The sequence below is a fragment of the Coloeus monedula genome (genome assembly GCF_965178545.1).
Source record: "Coloeus monedula genome assembly, chromosome: 6".
Lineage (NCBI taxonomy): Eukaryota > Metazoa > Chordata > Aves > Passeriformes > Corvidae > Coloeus > Coloeus monedula.
In genome coordinates this window covers 50,439,562-50,456,992 of record NC_138786.1, presented here as the reverse complement: position 1 = coordinate 50,456,992, position 17,431 = coordinate 50,439,562, and the positions used below count along the sequence as shown (strand labels likewise).

Genomic DNA, 17,431 nt, shown 5'->3' with positions numbered 1-17,431 from the left:
AAATAAATAAATTTGGAAATAAAACTTGAATCCACTTAGCTATTTTAGTCCTATTTTCTGTGTAATTAAAGCCTGCTTTCCCTAGGAGATTCCAGGAAAAACTTCAAGTAGTTAAATCAGTGAGGACTTAGTATAGCCACGATCAGGTCACATCAGAGACAGCACTGCTTTGACCAAGCTATGAAACGAAACAAACAGCATTCCAAAGAAAAAGCCAGAACCAGAAAATGAACCACAGCCCTTTACAGACCAGTGTGTTCCTCTCAACCCTTCAGCCAAAAAGCAAGCTCACCCTGCCACCCAGCACCATTAACACCTTAACACTATAACACCTTAACACCTAACACCATAAACCCTTCCCACTCTCTTAACCTTTGCTTATTGTCTTTCCACCTTTGCTCACAGACTCCTTACAGGTAACACGTATCTTGTAACTAATGAGTGGTTTTCTCCTACACAGTCCTGTAATATGGATATTGAACACCCCTGTGTAAGAAGATCCCGTTTCTGCAGAAGGGACATGCAAATCAGATTAGACAGGATTTATTGATCAGGCTGCCAGCTCTGCTTTTTAATATTGCCCTTCTTAGATGCAGGCACTGCCAGGGTCTTACTGGGATTCTTGGTGACAGCTCAGAGATTTTCCTTGGTACAATTCTTTGATTTCATGTTCCCAAGCTTGATTGTTTTCTATGCATATTGACAGGCTCCCAGAAAAGTCCTGTCAAAGATTTCTAGCCCACTTTTTAAAGAGAACTAGAGAACTCAGCGAGAGCATGAAAATAAACCTACATGTTTTCAGACCTAAAAATAAAGGCACTAAAGTATTTCAGGGCATTTAGATGGTATAATTTTTTTATTTTTTTTTTTTTTTTGAGCAGACAAGCAATGGAGAATATTGACCGTGTTCAAACATTCACTAGCAATATTAAGGCAAGGAAGTCATTAGGGCTGAGAAACACAATTAATGTGTAACCATTAATATGCCCTGAGTTGTTAACTGCTGTTTTCTCAGGGAAACAACCTTTGTGTTAATTGATTTCAATGCTCCCAAATCAAAATAAACAGAACAATAGCAAGTGTTTGTAACCTGCCTCCTTCTGCTCCTCACCAGAACCAGTTCAAGAGGAGCAAAGAAACCTTATCCCACTCCACCCCCCTCCCCCCCCCACTTTGGTGAAGGTTTAAGACAGTAGATCAGCTTTGGAATACAAACTATCTCATTTGCTTAAACCAAAGCACTTTGTTTTATATCTAAGAGGTGTGAAGTGCTAGCAAATGCAAAAGATTAGCTTAATTTATGACCTGGTGAATAGGTTGGTTCACTTAGTTCAGCCTTTTAGCACAGCAGCAACACCAATGGCATCCTCAGAATGTAAATAATTAGGGTACTGGTTTCCAGTTTGGCAAATACTCATACTACAACCTGATAATAGAGTAATAATCCTACATAAATTTACATGTATTCACAAGTATCTTATTGTAAGCTCTCAGCAGGGCAATCCAACTAAGATGGATCCAGCAGCATCTCACCAGAGGAGCAGCCAGCCGGAATTCCTGCTCGGCACCACACACAAGAACACAAAGAGCAGGAAAGGGACTGGCAGCTCCACACACCCAACCTTGATCCATAGACGCCCTGCCGGTGGCGACGCTCCTGCACAGCCCTGCCGCCTGCCCCGTCCTTACCACAGCAGACCCAACTCCAAACCAGGCAGTTTTGCCTCTCTCTTCACCAAAGATGGCAAGGGCACGTCCCCATCTTTGCTCTTGGCTGTCCCCAGCAGCTTCAGCCGGCCTTCCCCTGGTGTGCTCTTGACCACTACTACCTCTTTGGTCTTCATTTTATGGCAGAGGAATCAGGGAAGAACTAGCAGCAGTACCAGCTACCCCCATCCTCTCCCTCACCTCCCATGACAAGCTGCTCCTCCTGGGGAGAAAAAAAGTCACCCTTTCCTCCACAGAATCTGTCACATCCTCCTGACCAAGGACTCCTCATGGATCCTTCCAGCTGGCACCAGCCCCCCACTGTTAGCTCAGCTCGCTCATTGATTGCCACCCCACACTCCAGTACTATCAGTTGCTTTCTCTCACTGCCTAAGAGCATGAGAAAAGCAGGCGTAAATCTCTCAAGAGAGGCATGGGTTTCTTCCTCAAAAAAATCAGTTTACCTGTGCCATCCCTTTGGGACTGGAAGCACATGCTCCCTCTTGCCTCTAGTTTGAGGGACAGCAGAGGATGTTGAGCAGAGCACACAATACTGCCCACCTTCTAAAATGATCCCCTACAACTAGTTTCTGGGGGAAAATGCTCCCACTCAACAAAATAAAGCTCTTTGTGAGCATCTGAAGCTTTATAATTTAAGTAGATGGTCATTTTTTTATTGCAGCTGGATTAAAATGATCGTTTTTATAAATGTAGAACAACTGCTCATGCACAGAGGAAATGTATGGCTTGCAGGGGAATGCAGGCAAAAGCCCCAATTTCATTCCCCACTCTGTGGCTTTGTCACACACACTTTACAGAATCACTGTTGCTTTTACCTGCTCAATAACATGTTTCAGTCATGCAGAGATTGATATAAACACTACTATATATGTTATGCAAAGGTTTAATCAAGTAATTAAAATCTAAAGAGGGGTAGAAAGCAGAGAAAGTAGAAAAACTTCCACGTTTTGTTAAAAGCAGGAACCCACACTGGGAGAAAAATTTTGCTGCATAGAGGATAAAGACTACCTGACAATGCTAAAGTTCCCTTTATCTAAAATTACTAGCAGGTACTACTTAAAATATTCAGCTTGTGCAGAAGACTAAAGATCTATGACACACCAAGTTTGGGGGATTGTTTTTTTAATAGATTTATTTGGTAGCCAGACTAAGAGTTAGCCATTGAAGCAGAAAATAATTTTCTTCATTACCTTTTTGTTTACTCTGTACATTCATTTCAATAGGTCAACATAAATAACCAAAGACTTTTGAAATTTACTTCTTTTTCTGAACATTGTTTTACATTCAGAATGGCAAAAACTACCTGTGATTAGCCATAAGAAAGTTCATTTAATTTGAATTCAAATGCTCAGAACAAACCTTCATCAATACCTTAAGCTTTGCATGAATGTGATGTGGCACATGAACAGAAGAAAATCTTGCACTCACACCTCCATGCCTTACAGGCACAAGTGACTGCCCCGAGTGGAACTTCCTCCTACACCATGGTCACTCAGGGACCTCCAGGGACCCACTGTGGTGACCAAGTGAATACACACAACACACACACACTGTATCTAATCCTGCTGACGCTGACTGTGTTACAACTATACAGCAAGTTTACTGTTAACAGTTTGGCAAATCCTGTGCAGAATGTTCTAGTAAAGTTTCTCCACTGCTTGCTCAAGTGAGCAGGAGACATTTAGAACCAGAACTTGCATCAAATCTATGTTGTCTACAGGTTCCAGTCCTGTTCTCTTTCACTGACCATTCATAATTTCTTCTTTCTCCAGAACACATTTTCCATCCTATGCAGTGGAAAACATGTTAGGCTTCAAATCAAAAGCAGTATCAGTTGCATTAGTCATTTAAAATAACGAGCAACTACTGTAGACAATCAACATAAAACACAGTTTATTTCCAACCATTTGCCTAATTCACATGCAAACTGGTTTATACTAATTCAACTGCATTTAGAAATAGCTTAGTTAGCTTTTAACCTTAGCAGTATTGCTATAGAGCTGAAGCTACACTGGTTAATAGAATTTGTTTTCATTTAGAGAAATGTGCTTAGGTAGGTACTGAACACTTCAGAGACTTTCCACAAAGAAATATTTATTCAGTAACCTCTGTGCTGCACTCATCTTACCCACACGAACATTTCATCTGTAAATCCCACGTTTAAAGACTATATTCTCCTGAGCACATCAGCCAGGAGAAAACACTTGGAAACACAACAAATACAAAAAGATAACAAGCAAATAATACAAGATTACAGTAATAACTGAAGTGTTCTCCTGTACTATTTCAAGCTAGAATACTGAGGCCTTAAACAATTCCCACATTTTAGCACTGACACAGAACTGCCATACACAAAGTATAGAAGCAGGGGGAAAAGCTGTTTTGCAAGAGGTAGAAAAGGTTTTATAAAATATTTAGGCACAATTCTTAGCAGTTTTAAAAGCCATCAGAAAGTTACAAAGTAATAATGACCATTATACATGTATTTGTACAAGTTCTGTTTATTTTTATCCTTTGGAATAAAAGTATATTTCATGCACTCTCACATAATCTTTTTTCTCCTATATTGTTGGAAAACTGTTTTTCTCCTACACTGTATGTGATTACACAGGTTTTACAGGCTCTCAGAAGTCTTATCACCAGGAGTTAACCAGAAAAACAGATGCACTACTACCTAACGCTTTTTCAGGAGAAGCAAGGGAATGCAAATGCTGTTTGTATAGGTTCATGTATCAAAGAACAGAGAATCACATACGTAAAATCCATAAAAATATTATTAGTTCTTTTGGTTTACTCCCACCTCAATGAAGAAGAGTGCTTTTAGAAGTGAACTTTTTCTTTTTTAAAACACAAATTTTCACAAACGTTTGCTTTACAGTGCAGTGGTTATACTCAAATTTTCACAATACCCATAAATCGAAATACCAAGATCACTACATTTTACATTTACCATGAGCTAAGAGACATTCACTTAGTGTCAGTTCAAACAGATGCCTTCTTCAACCTAGAGTACGTAAGGCTTTATGGGTAACAAGTTCTTATCAAAGATTTGCTTTATTCCTGTCACAGCATTTTTTTTTTTTTGCTCATTTTACTTTTTCTCTTGGTCTTTTTCTGCATCCAGAAGCGCTGAACGGATTCCTAGTTTCTTCAGCTCTTCTACAAGATCTCCATTCTGATGCATCTGGAGGAGTATATCACAGCCGCCAACAAATTCACCATTGAGGTACACTTGTGGGATGGTAGGCCAGTTGGAGTAGTTTTTTATTCCTGAATAAGAAAAAAAAAATTATTAAAGGTTTCCCCCCCTCTCCTAACAGAATAGTATTTTAAAAGGAATGCACTGCTTCCACCTGACTCTACCATTGATATTTGAATTTCTTTCCCATTAAGGCAAAAAGTTATCTATGTTACATGAGCACTATCAGGAAAAAATTATGTTAGAGTTAGGTTTGGTTCTCACTCCAACTCAAAGATGTGGGTTGAAAGATATGGAGTCAGCTCCTATACTGACTTCAAGCAGGAACTGGAAAAACACAGCATCTTTTTTCACTCCCAACAATAAATAACTCTTTCAATCAATTACAGAAATGAGAAGTACTGAAAAATATTGAGAACTGTTTACTTTCTGTTATATTTCCCAGAGGGACTTTAAAATATTTTATGTTCTTACTGAACTCATACAGTTACACTTATTCCTGCAATTTCAATTGCAAGATACATTTGTCCCTGCAGTGCCCTTATGAATTTTAAATTGCTTTATCTTTCACTGCCAGACCTTACAGCACATGGGAGTGGCACAAAGACTGAAGTCTCTTTAAAAGTACTCACTTAACAAAACACAGCTCAAGTCAATTACTAAGTACAGAATTCAAGTTTAAAACTGTATTTCACAGAAGGCAAATGTAAGACCACCCAAAAATATAAACTGATCAGCTGATACACACTGCAACCAGCTTGCACTTAGATATCACACAAAAAATTACACAGAAGAATAATTTTATCTAACTTGCCACTTTTTAAATGACCCTTCACACAAAGCCATTATTTCTGTAGCAGAGGAAATAGCTAAAACCTACTGCTACCTATTTTTATAACACAACCACGAGCATTTGATTGGATGACAAGTTTTGAATTCAACATTTTTATGTATTTTCAAAATGCAGTGCCTGGAATTTTTCTGCCAAAGGCACGAAAGCCCATATAGCAAACTTAAGCCTACAGAGGTACCTTTTCAGAACATCAGAGCCCACTCACCTTGGAAGCCAACCCTCCATCAACAAATATTAGACCTGAATAGCTGACAGCACAAGAAAACTTGTTTTCCTCTTAGAAAACATTTTAGTCTCTAGAGACTATAAAGGCAAAAACCCAGAATACTCAAGCTAAAAAAATAACCATGTAAGGAAATTATGCTTGTTTTATTAGAACTTAAACCACTTTCTTTTTTAATAAATATGTCTAAGTGCAAAAATATACAATGGGATTATTACTTTAATGTATAAAAGATGCAATATAGCTAATAACTCCCCTTAGCAAAATATAACATGCTTTAAAAATCCACTAAAGTAATAGTAAACTAGAAAAAAAGATTGTTGTGACAAAGTGTTCCTAACCACAAAGTACATTAGCTAAGAGATTTTATTTTGATGTCAGATTTTGTGCATAGGCAACCAATGTTTCGTAAGCCCAAACCAGCAAGTTTAGCACATAAATCAAGGCCAAAGGAAACCCATAACCACCCATCCTCCATCATCACCACCTGTAACTTCTTCCTTAGTTTGCAGAACTTTTAAGCTTTGATGTCAACTTGATTTAACAATAATTTTTCTTAAATGCTTTTTGGCCTTTGAGTACCCAAAACTGCTTAAGCTGTCCTATGTATCTTTTAAGCCATCAAAGTTTCAATGAAAACCTATGTTCCATGATTAAGACATGCCTAAGGATGACCCTGGTCAAAGAGCCACTGCAGATATGAAATAGTGCCTGTTTTTCTTAAGATACTGCAATGCTAAACATGAATTGAGAACTAAGGGCTCCGCATAATAAACCTATCGCTAACAAGCATTCCAAGGTAACATTTACACCAGTAATTCTTCCACAGAAATATTTTCTTCAAGGACCCAACTGCACACACATACAAACACTGATAGTACTTTTAATGACCTATCCACCTTCAGATAAAAATAAGAATACAATCAAGCTCAGTTGCACTGTGTGCTGCATTTCATGTGCTGGACAAGCTGCTTTAAATGCCTCCGTGCTGGGGCTCAAACTGAACACTCCCTCCACTGGCCACCCAAGCCTTACTCGGGGCAGCAGTTACTGACACTGCTGCAGTGGTGTTAAAGCAAGTTAGCCTGGCTACACCTGCTGCACTTGGGATGCACATTTGTGATGATTCTTTTGGTACACAACATCCAAAGGGATCTCCATCTCCCTCTCTGCAGATTGGTTCCTTGCTGTGCTTCGGAAGCTGCAGGCTGTGCTCTGAACTACTGTTTGCTTTGGAAAACCACACTCCACAGGTCAGGGGATCAGTCTGACAGCTGTGCTAGCTCACTTTAAGGTAACTATGAAACCAGGATCAGTGCCAAGAGCTACTGAAAAGGGTGCCCAGCACACTCCCACCCCTCTCCCCAGCTCCAGTTACCAATTCTCAGCCTCTCTTGCCAGCATTAGCACTAATGAAGGATGGGCACATGCCTCTCTCCAACAGCCTGCCCTTACTACAAATGTATAAGCACATATATATTCAAACATTTAAGTCAGGTTCAGGTGAACACAAAGCTGGTGGCCAGCTCACATACAGCAATCTCCTTGCAGGTCAGTCTTTTGTTCATGCACTTGGTATTTTCACAGCTAAAGGTTCCAACCCCTCCCCCCCCATACATGCAGTGCAGATTATGTTCACAGAGAGGGCCTAAGAAAGGCTCACATGCTGCATATCTAACTTTTTGGCACCTGAGGCCAGATCTGGCCTTCAGTCAGTCACTGCTGAAATACAGTTGGCAACTTAGAGAACTACAATTTCAAGCAGCCCTGTCCTCTCCTCTGTCAGAGATTGCCACCCACAGAAGCATGCACCTCCTGGCTTTTTAGTGTGCAGTAGGTAATACAGCTGAAGCAGTACAAGAATACAAGAATTCTGCTGCCCTTGAGAACACCTGTGTCACTCCCCAAGCCTTCAAGGCTCTGTTCTTCATGCTGGCTCTGGCATTCAGCTCACAGTACAAACTGCTACTTCAACTTGCAGGCCCAGTGACCCAGTTAATAAATTGAGCTAGCCCTCTGCACAGTTGGACAGGTGCCAAAGCTGGTGCATGGAAAGGAACAGAACAACTTCTTTAAACACCTGAGAACCAGCAGAATATTGTGCAAGGGTACACTCTGTAACTTCATGCTATGTAGCTTAGACACTGGAGGGCTGGATCAAAACACTAATTTCAATTTAAAGCTCTGGTAGCGAGGAGGGCAATAACCTCTGATCACCTACCACAAGCCCAAGTTCATATGGAGGAAAAATTTAAGTTACACAGGAAGAAAACACTACCTATTCACATGGTCAAGTCCTCAGAGACTCTAACTTATAAATGAACTGCCCATTCACAGGCTCACAAAAGCCCCTCAACCGAAAGTGTAATGCTGATGGTTTGATTTCAGGGTTTTGTTTCCTCCTTTTTAGTTTATGAGTTTGTTCTAGTAAACTGTACAATTAATACATTCAGATATGTAAACAGACTTTAGAAAATTACCATGATTTGTTCACTTGCCAAAGGCAGAGGAAGATTTATTTGAACAAAACCAACCTCCATTAACAAAAGATGTCATTACATAGAAATTCAAGTAGCTAAGCTTTTATACCATACAACTATTATAGCTGTGAATTGAAAAGCAAACAAGGACTGGAAAAATCAGGCTTTTAGCTAAGAGCTAATGAAAAACAGAATCAGTCAGATGACACCAAAAACAAAGGAGAACAAAGTCACCTGATACATGCCAGCATGTGCCTTTACAGCACATTTTAGTACATTCTGGGCAAGAACTGTTAATGCCATGCACCTGCAAGACTAAATATTATGTACTTGCATATATATTTTTTTTGGTTTTAAAACTTTCTCAAATAACTACATAGAACCTCAACAGTCAGATGTGCACGTTGAAGAGGGAAAGATGAAAAGCATTACCAGAACAGATTACTAGCTTTCCACAGCTGGCAAAAAAATCTAATATAGAATAGCTACTACCACTTGAGCTGCAATGGTGAAACTATTACTAAATATTTCTTATGCAAATGATTAGCATAATTTTGTACTTTATCAAGAGAATCCCAGCAGGCAGTACCAGCTGGGAATGAAGTAGTACAAGTCCAAGCCACACATGAAATTCCACCATACTGTTCACAGGAAAGACAAAACCTGATAACAAAGAATTTCAGGGGTCTTTATTGTAGCTCTCTATCTCTGTACCAGGCAAGGCAGCATGGCACAAAGAGCCTGATCTCCAAGCATCACCCTGCACACACAGCTGTGCTCTGCTGATAACAGACCTCTTGGACACAGGGAGGGTCACAAAAACCAAACCAGGGTGTTCAGGCAGCAACAAACTGATAGCAACCTCAATGGCACATCTCTGCAATAAACTTCCAGTTCGACTAATACCCAAACAGAATCATAGAATTAATTAGGTTAGGAAAGACCTCTGAGATCATCGAGTCTAACCTATGACTGAACACTACCTTGTCAACTGGACCCTGGCACTACATGCCATGTCCAGTCCTTCCTTAAACATCTCCAAGGGTGGTGACTCCAACACCTCCGTGGGCAGCCCATCCCAAAGTCTAATCACCCTTTCTGTGAAGAAACTCCTCCTAGCATCCAACCTAAAGCTCCCCTGGCACAACTTAAGACTGTCCTCTCATCCTGTCACTTGTTACCTTGGAGAAGACGCCCATCCCCACCTGGCTACAACCTCCTTTCATGTAATTGTAAAAAGTGATAAGGTCACCCGTGAGCCTCCTCTTCTCCAGGTTAAACACCGCCAAACTCCCTCAGCCGCTCCTCACAGAATATGAGCCGCAGACCCTTCCCCAGCTCCGCTGCTTTTCTCCCCACGATGTTGGCCTCCTTAAAAAAACCCAAAGCCCAACCCAGCCCACCCGATAAAGCAAGAAGCAAGTTACAGGTGGGACAAGCAGGCAGGGGCCGCTCCCACAGTGCTCGAGGTCAGCGGCGTTAAGGCGAGCCCGACCTCCCGGCAGCTCCCGAGGGCCCTTCCCACCGGGGAACCGGCCCCGGCTCCGTCCCCCACCAGGGGCAGCCCAGGGCTGCACAGGCCCCGGGGAGGCGGCACCCAGAGGTGACCCCGGCCCGGCCCGGCGCTGACCTTGGCGGAGGTCGGGGTCCTGTAGCACATCGTGGGCGCGATAATCCTCCACGCCGTGCAGCCGCAGGATCTGCACCACGGCGTTGCTGAAGCCGCAGAGCGGCTGCGCCGGGCTGCCCTTCATGAACACCACCACCGGGTGCTCCCGCACCAACCGCTCCACCGCCTCCCGCGATCCCGAGCCGCCGCCGCCCTCAGCCCCGCCGCCCTCCCCGGTCGCCTGGCTGAGCGGGCGTCCGGCCCGGCCCCGCAGAGCGGCGGCGGCGGCGGCCCCGATCCGCCACCCCGCCCGCACCGCCGCGCTCATCGCCCCGCCGCCAGCACCGCCGCACCGCGCCCGCACCGCCCGCCGATTGGCGCACGGCGGGACGGACCGCCGGGGAGCTTCCCCCGCATAGGTGCAGGCACCCGCCAGTCAGAACCGACAGCCAATAGCGCTGAGATACAGCGAGACTTGTCCCGCCCAGCAACCCTGAGGTGCTTCGCCTTCCTAGTGGAGGGAACAGAGCTGCTGCGGTCGCACTGGAAGAGGGACCTGTCAATCTAACGCGGACCTGTTAATCCCGCCCCCCACGGATGCGATTGGCCAGGCTGCCGCGGGGCGGGGCTCGCCACTGGATGTCCGGGCGGGGGGGGCGGCGATTGGCCCGGGCTTCCTTTCGCTTCCGGGTAGCGGCAGCGCTCGTGGGGCTGCTGCTGCTCCTCCCGCCTGGGCCCTGCGCCATCCCGGGATGGACGGGCCGCGCTTCCCCTCCCGCACCCCCACCGCCGGCTCCGCGGGGAGGGCTGCACAGCATGGCGGGGGGGGGGGCCGCTGCTGTGCTCAGGCTCTCCCTTCGGGCCCGGGGGGGACCCGAACACCCCCGGGCCCTGCCGGCGCTGCCGGCCCTTGGGCGGGGTCTGGGTTTTATCTCGCTGGCCCTTTGGTGGTGCAGGCGGTGGTGGAGCTCCCTCGGGCCGGGGGTGTTTAAGAGCCAAGGGAAATCCGTGGAGAAGGGACTGAGGGAGCCGGGCTGCGCTGGAGTGTCGGGCGGCTGTGCGGGGTGAAGCCGCGGTGCTAAAGCGTTTTCAGGTGGCAGCGGGGAAGCTGTTCTCAGAAGAGCAGCGCCGTTCAGTCGGCACTTTTTGTCTCCGTAGGCAGCGGAGCTGTATGTGGGCAGCTGGTAAAGGGCTGCATGGGTCTGTCTTCCTTCGTGGCTTTGGCTGTGTTCAGAGACCGATTTGTCTGCGTTCAATTGTCCGGGTTTGGTTGGTTTTTGATGGGATAAAGCAGGCGGTTTATCTCACTGAGAAAGTAGCGGTGCTTTGCATGCTCGGGTTTAGTGCTGGGAGGGGAGACCCGAGTAGCTTTGCACAGCTTGACCTGCCAGCTTGAGCTGGGTAAGGGTGGCAGCGGGATGCAAAGATGAGAGCAAGATTGGGCTGGCTGCCTGCGCAAAAGGGTGGTTTAGTCGGTGCTGGAACAAGGGCAGAAGTGCCTGATGTTAGCCAGAGAAGCGCTGGATTTGGAACGTGTCCTGCAGACGGCCGTGCGTGCAGCCAGCTTTGCTTGATCTCCTGGGCAGATGCCGTATGCTTTCCAAGAACCTGGCGCAGAGCGTGGCGGTCTCCTAAAGGAGCAGGGCCTGTCCTGTAAGTAGAAGAAAATGTTGAAGAGTTTTCCTCTGTGCTAAAATGCAGTCTCACAAATAACAAGTCACAGTGTATTTTGAGTGCTAATTTATATTGCGGCTGTAGCATCTGGACTTCTGGTATATTAATGACCATTTGTCTTACTTATATTTGTAATGAAAAGGGCTTTTGCCATCCAGTTCCGTTCTTGTGAGAACTTTGCAAACAAGACCACCTTGTTTTCAGCATTCAGAAGAGTGCTTGCCTAATTCTTATTTAATGTGGAATCCATCTGATGCTTGAGAGAGCTTTGTTTTAATTTTTTTGAAGCCACCCTCAGGATCATTTCTGTTGCCTTTTATTTAAATTTATTAACAATTGTTGCAAACTTACCCCTTGCCATCCCGTGTGCATAGGTTATGAATAAGTACAATGTTGCTGCAGTTTTTAAAAGTAGATGTATTTATGAGGAAATACTTTCCATGTTTAATCTGAAGGCAAAGTTCATAGTTGTGTTGCTGATGAACACCCTGTATTTTGTGAGTTGGTATGTTTTGCTTTCAACAGAACATCACAAGTCAGGCTCAGCCATGGTGATCAAGACACAGAGAAGTGTTTGCTTTCTGTGGTTGATACGTTGTGATTAACATGGTGAAGGTTGTGCAGTATGAAAAAAAAAAAATGTCCTGTTCATGCTAGATGGAACTGCAGTAACTTATGCAGAGCAAAAGTATGTTTTCCTATTTGTTGAACTGTTTCAATATACAAAGACAAAACAAGTGTTAAATGTAATAGCCCAAGTGGTCTCTTTTGTCATTTTAATCAAGCATAAAGACTCCTGCCACTTTTAGGTCCTGGGTGGTCAAAGTGGAATTTAATAAAAATTGATTGGCAAGAAAGATACCTTTTTAGTCTTAAAGACAACTAAGTGCATTTTTTTTCAACAAAATATTGGGCTATGAACAGAACACAGTGGTATTTGCCTTCCTGAATTTTGTTCTAGCTATTTCTGCAAAGGGATGGTTCACTAGAAATAAGTAACATAAAGACATCAGACTCAAGTGTAATAAACCCTTGTGAGGATAATGTTCTTTAAGAAATTGTGTAACCACATTTGTAGTTTAATCCTCTGTAGTCCAAGAGGTGCCCTTGGTTGTTGGTACTCTGGGCATACCAGGCTTGCAGAGAGAGCACCAGTGTGAGGAAGCCGAGGCATGACTGTCAGAGGTGCAGCAGCAGCATGCGCAATATTCCTCCAACAGCTGCCATTCTGTTGCCACGGAGATAATGACTTTTCCTGTGTCATTATTGATCTATCAACAGTAAGAGCAATTCTGCAGTCTGATATTGTTTAGCAAATAGAGTAATGTCTGCTGAACACTGAAAAAACTGCTATAAAATGCTGAAAAATTTCTCAGAAGTCTGTGTACTAGGTTAAGTAGAAGTACTGAATTTGTAGTTACTGTAGTTTTATGAGATTGGCCTATGAGATTTAAAGCTTAACAGAATGCTCTTTTATAAAATATTTAGTATGGTCAAATGCTTTTGGATTATGCAATATACAGCACTAAATTAGTGGATAAACACTTTTACCTACTGATTAGACTTAGAACAACTTGTCCATGTACGCTCTAGAAACAGATAATTCTGTCACCAGGTCTTGTCTTCCGTTAGTCTAAGTGAAACTTCTTGTGTTTTCCAGATAATTATTTAAATCATCTGTTCAGAAGAAATATTAATGGGATTCCCATAAGACTCCTGACATTTTGCTGATGTTCCTGTTAGAAGACCTATCACCTCGTTTTGAAAACATTAATAAAAGCGCCAGTGTTCAAGCTGCAGGGCTTAAATGCTCACAGTTAGTCATAAATTGGGTTACCTTCAGGCATTCTGCTGCAGAACAGAATTATTATTTATAAATTTGTGGTTTATTCTCATATGGTGTACAAGAATGATACTGTCAGCAGAAAGGTTTTTATTTGTTTTTAAAAGGGGGAGGGTTAAGGTAGTTAGTGAGAAAGAAAGCCTCGTTTCAGCTTATCGGAACAGAACACTTCTTTATGTTCAAGTCCGATATCTCTGTGTCATTCTGGGTTGTGATAGTGACTGGAAATGAAGTCCTTTATTGTGCCCTAACAATTGAGCTCTGTTTAGGTGGGGATTTTTTGTTTATTGAAGTGGGATGGCTTGAGGTCCGGCTGTTCTGCATGCCAGGTAAATCATCTCAGTGCACCATTAGGGTAACATCTGGAGGCACCACCATATCCTCAGTTCTGAGAGCATTACAAATGCTTAACATGTACCTACAGTTCTGGGCTGCCTAAATTGTGAACACTGAAAACACATCTGTGAAAAGTTCCTGGTTATTTTGGAAATGTGCTAGTTTGAAAAAGTTGTGCAACAAACAGCAGAAATGTAAAAATGCTGTGGGAGTTTTACTGGGAAATTGACATTTTGGAATCTGAACAGTATCTAACTTCCTGTCCTGGATCTAACCTGGAGATCTGTAAGTGAGTTTGTTTCTGAACTGGATAGGTAATTAAATAATATCTATGGATTTATGGCATATTACCAAGATGGTGTTTGTGTTAGCCTTAAAGTACAACAGTCCATTTCATAAATGAGAGAGGTGAAGAATATTTACACAATTACCTGTGTCAGTTTAACTGATGGGGATAAACATGACCTAAGGCACTTTTTGGACTTAAATTATCTAAGGATGCCTTTGTCAGAGGGGGGTCATACTAATCGTCAAAGGGAAAATGTCCGAGCCCCACATTTAACAAAAAGAATGTAAGATCACATTCAAGCTTGATTGTAGACCTTTAAATGAGGCACTCTTTAGACTTGAAGCTCACTTCTTAATGACACTGATATCACTGTGTACCTCTTTTCACTCTGCTTTGTTAGTTGTGACACTGTCGTGAAGCAAGGACAAGTAGTACAACCTCTGTAATAGAGGAGCAGAATTATTCTTTGGGATAAGCAAGTTGCTTGCAACTGTTCTGAATGATGAAAATCTTTTAGATCCTTGTTTCTGATTTGCAGGTGGTAGTGGTTCTTGAGTCTTTCAGTATAACGGAGGAAGCATAATTTTATAGGCATCTATTTCCATGCAGAACTGAGAAATACGACCTCTAATGAGAACACCTCTTGCCTCTTTTTACCCAGGAGTTAGGAATGCTAAATCTTTCATGGGCCTTAGAAAAAGACTGGCCAAACTCAAGAAAAAAATTGATCTGCTAAATAAAAAGACCATTATGGTATCAATTCCTGAGCCACAGAAGGCTAGGAAGTGGGGTTGTAACTAAACACATGTCCTGTTCTTTGCTTCCTGTGCACTCACTTGTCCAGTGTCACCAGAAACAGAGTCTTAAGCTCTGAGTATGGTAATTTGGACAACTGTAATTTATTTAAAGTGCTGGAAGTGTCTCGGCCTTTAGTAAGGCTGGGAGAACACCCGGGCACTCACTGCCTGTAGGAAAGATTCTTGTGCCCCAGTTAAGGTCTGCCGGCACACTGTCACAGTAGCTTTCATTGGCTTAGTTTGTTTTCAAAACGTGCAGGTGCCGTGAGGCAGCCGAGCATCTGCGATTATCGTGTATGTCGTGACCACGAGGGGGCCCTGGCAGCTCCGGTCTGGGCGAGCCCGGAGTTACACACAGCGCTGGAAGGGCAGGGCTGATACCTTGCTGCCTCTGAGAGTGGTTACGTCCCTTCTTGTTCAGCACTTCTGAATTACCTTACCTCTTCTATATTTTTTTTTTCTAATTACAGTGTTTTGCTGTGTAATTTTGAGACATGCACCACTTTACCAAAACTCACCTCAGCTTTAATAAATAGCACTGGCCGTTTGATCTCTTCTTGTGGCAGAAGACAGATAGTACCAAGTGTGTCATCACATGTGAGTTTCATCTGTATGAGCTATTATTTCCACAAGTAAAAATTCAAGACTTTTGCACACATCACTGTATTTGTAAAACAGATGGAATTGCTATGAAGAATCTTAATGATAAGGTGTTTTGTAAAGAGTTTTTAAGCTTGGTACTACAATATTTCAATAAAGATTTTTTTCTCTACACACCCTTTAGTCTTTCTTTTTTTCTAGGAATGTGTATATACATTTTAGCATATTTTTAAGTTCCTGCAATGTTCCTTTGGAAAGGCACTATACTCTAGCCAATGTTGTGACCCTAAATCACATGAATTGCTGTTGCTTACGCTTTACTTGACAAATCTAAAAGTCATTCAGGGAGCCTAGAAACTTTTCATCAAAACCCAGGTCTTTGGTGCAAGTGTTCTCAATGTGGTTTCATATTAGATTTGATATAAATAAGCTTTCATTACTGTAAAAATGTTGAGGGTAATTCTTAGCTATGTACTGCATGCTTGTGGAAGTGCAGAGCGGATATTTGAAAGCAGGGATGAAGAAAAATGAGTAGCTAAACTAAAAGTAGTCTTTGCAACCCATGATACTTGTAAAAAAATGTTCCTCTGGTGTACAAAGTGTTGTGCAAAATAAAATGATCCTCATCTTCCTTGCTTAAATCTTTTTGTGTATACTGAAACTTTCCAGTTTTTATGCCCACTGGAGTTGTTTTGACTAAAATTTCCTACAGGAGGCAGGCAATGGTTTATGCTCTAAAGAGAACTGGAATTTGGATGAGGCAGATGTAAAGTGTATTGCCTCTCAGAAGACAGCTGTGGTGTGGAATTTGAGGGCTTGAAACTTTCCTGAGAACTGATCTTTGACAGGAATTGTGTATGGAAATCTGCCCATGTTTGGCTGCAGTATGAGCTTCTGCAAAATTATTTGTATATATACAAACAAAATTGAGCTGAAAGTGTCTAGGGGTTTTGGGGGGGGGGGGGTTTTGCTTGTTTTTATTTTTTGGGAGTATATTTGTTTCGTTAAGGTTTTTTTTGGTTGGTTTGTTTTTTTTTTTCCCCCAAGTGTATGTGATATTGTCCCTGTTTTTCTGATTTTGTGTGGGCTGGGCTAAATCCTGTTTCCAGTAGCAAAAGTCGGGGGAGAATGTGCAAAGGTGTGGGAGGCTGGGACTCAGGTAGAAGGGAACTGTATTTCGTAGACAGCTGCAGTGGTTACTCCTACAGGTGGATGGGGCAGTGTCTTCTTTCCCAGCCTACTCCAGTCATTGTTTCTGTCCCTTCAGAGCAGGGGCTTTTCAGACCAGATGTGTAATCTTAGATGGGACACTTGAGACAGAGTATGGAGACAGGAGCAGGAGTCAGGCTGGCCAGGAGTGTGGATAAGGCGGTAGCAAGTAGGTCTGATTGCTCAGATAGCAGAAACCACTAGAGAAAAAACTGGGAGTACAAGTGTTTGGGGTAAAAAAAAATAATGTACCATGAAGAAAATGGAGGGAATAGGAATGAAAGGGCTAAGGTTTAGTGGCACATGCAAAACAGGCTTTCCTAAGAGCATAGAAACAAGTCCTTAAAGCTTTTAGGGGAGAGTTTAGTGGGAGCATGTCTCAGCCTCGTATGTCACCTTGGTGATCACAGTGTGGTGAAGGGCAACAAGCTTGTGATCTTACATTCACGCCCTGCACAAGTTACTGGAGTCACATTCTGATCTGAGGTGGTTTGTGCAAGGATCAATGTGAACTTGAGTTGTGAAGTTTTGTGTTGATTGACTTCTAAGGAACAAGTGTGGATCTAAGTTGTTTAATGAATGTTCTTAGAG

The 17,431-nt window shown here is 42.9% G+C and overlaps 1 protein-coding gene and 1 long non-coding RNA gene across 2 annotated transcripts; one reads left to right on the top strand and one right to left on the bottom strand.

Annotated features, from left to right (window-relative positions):
• Nucleotides 1-3,599: 3,599 nt before the first annotated feature.
• GLRX5 (glutaredoxin 5) lies at nucleotides 3,600-10,458 on the bottom strand. The gene is made up of 2 exons (XM_082283413.1): nucleotides 10,114-10,458; nucleotides 3,600-4,998 (listed from the first exon to the last, which is right to left on the bottom strand). The coding sequence occupies exons 1-2, from the start codon at nucleotides 10,418-10,420 to the stop codon at nucleotides 4,820-4,822; spliced, it is 486 nt and encodes a 161-aa protein (XP_082139539.1). The 5' UTR covers nucleotides 10,421-10,458; the 3' UTR covers nucleotides 3,600-4,819.
• A 383-nt stretch (nucleotides 10,459-10,841) lies between these two features.
• On the top strand, nucleotides 10,842-15,805 carry LOC309573733. Its single transcript, XR_014226461.1, has 2 exons — nucleotides 10,842-11,745; nucleotides 13,427-15,805. It is a non-coding gene; the product is annotated as an uncharacterized lncRNA (long non-coding RNA).
• Nucleotides 15,806-17,431: the final 1,626 nt, after the last annotated feature.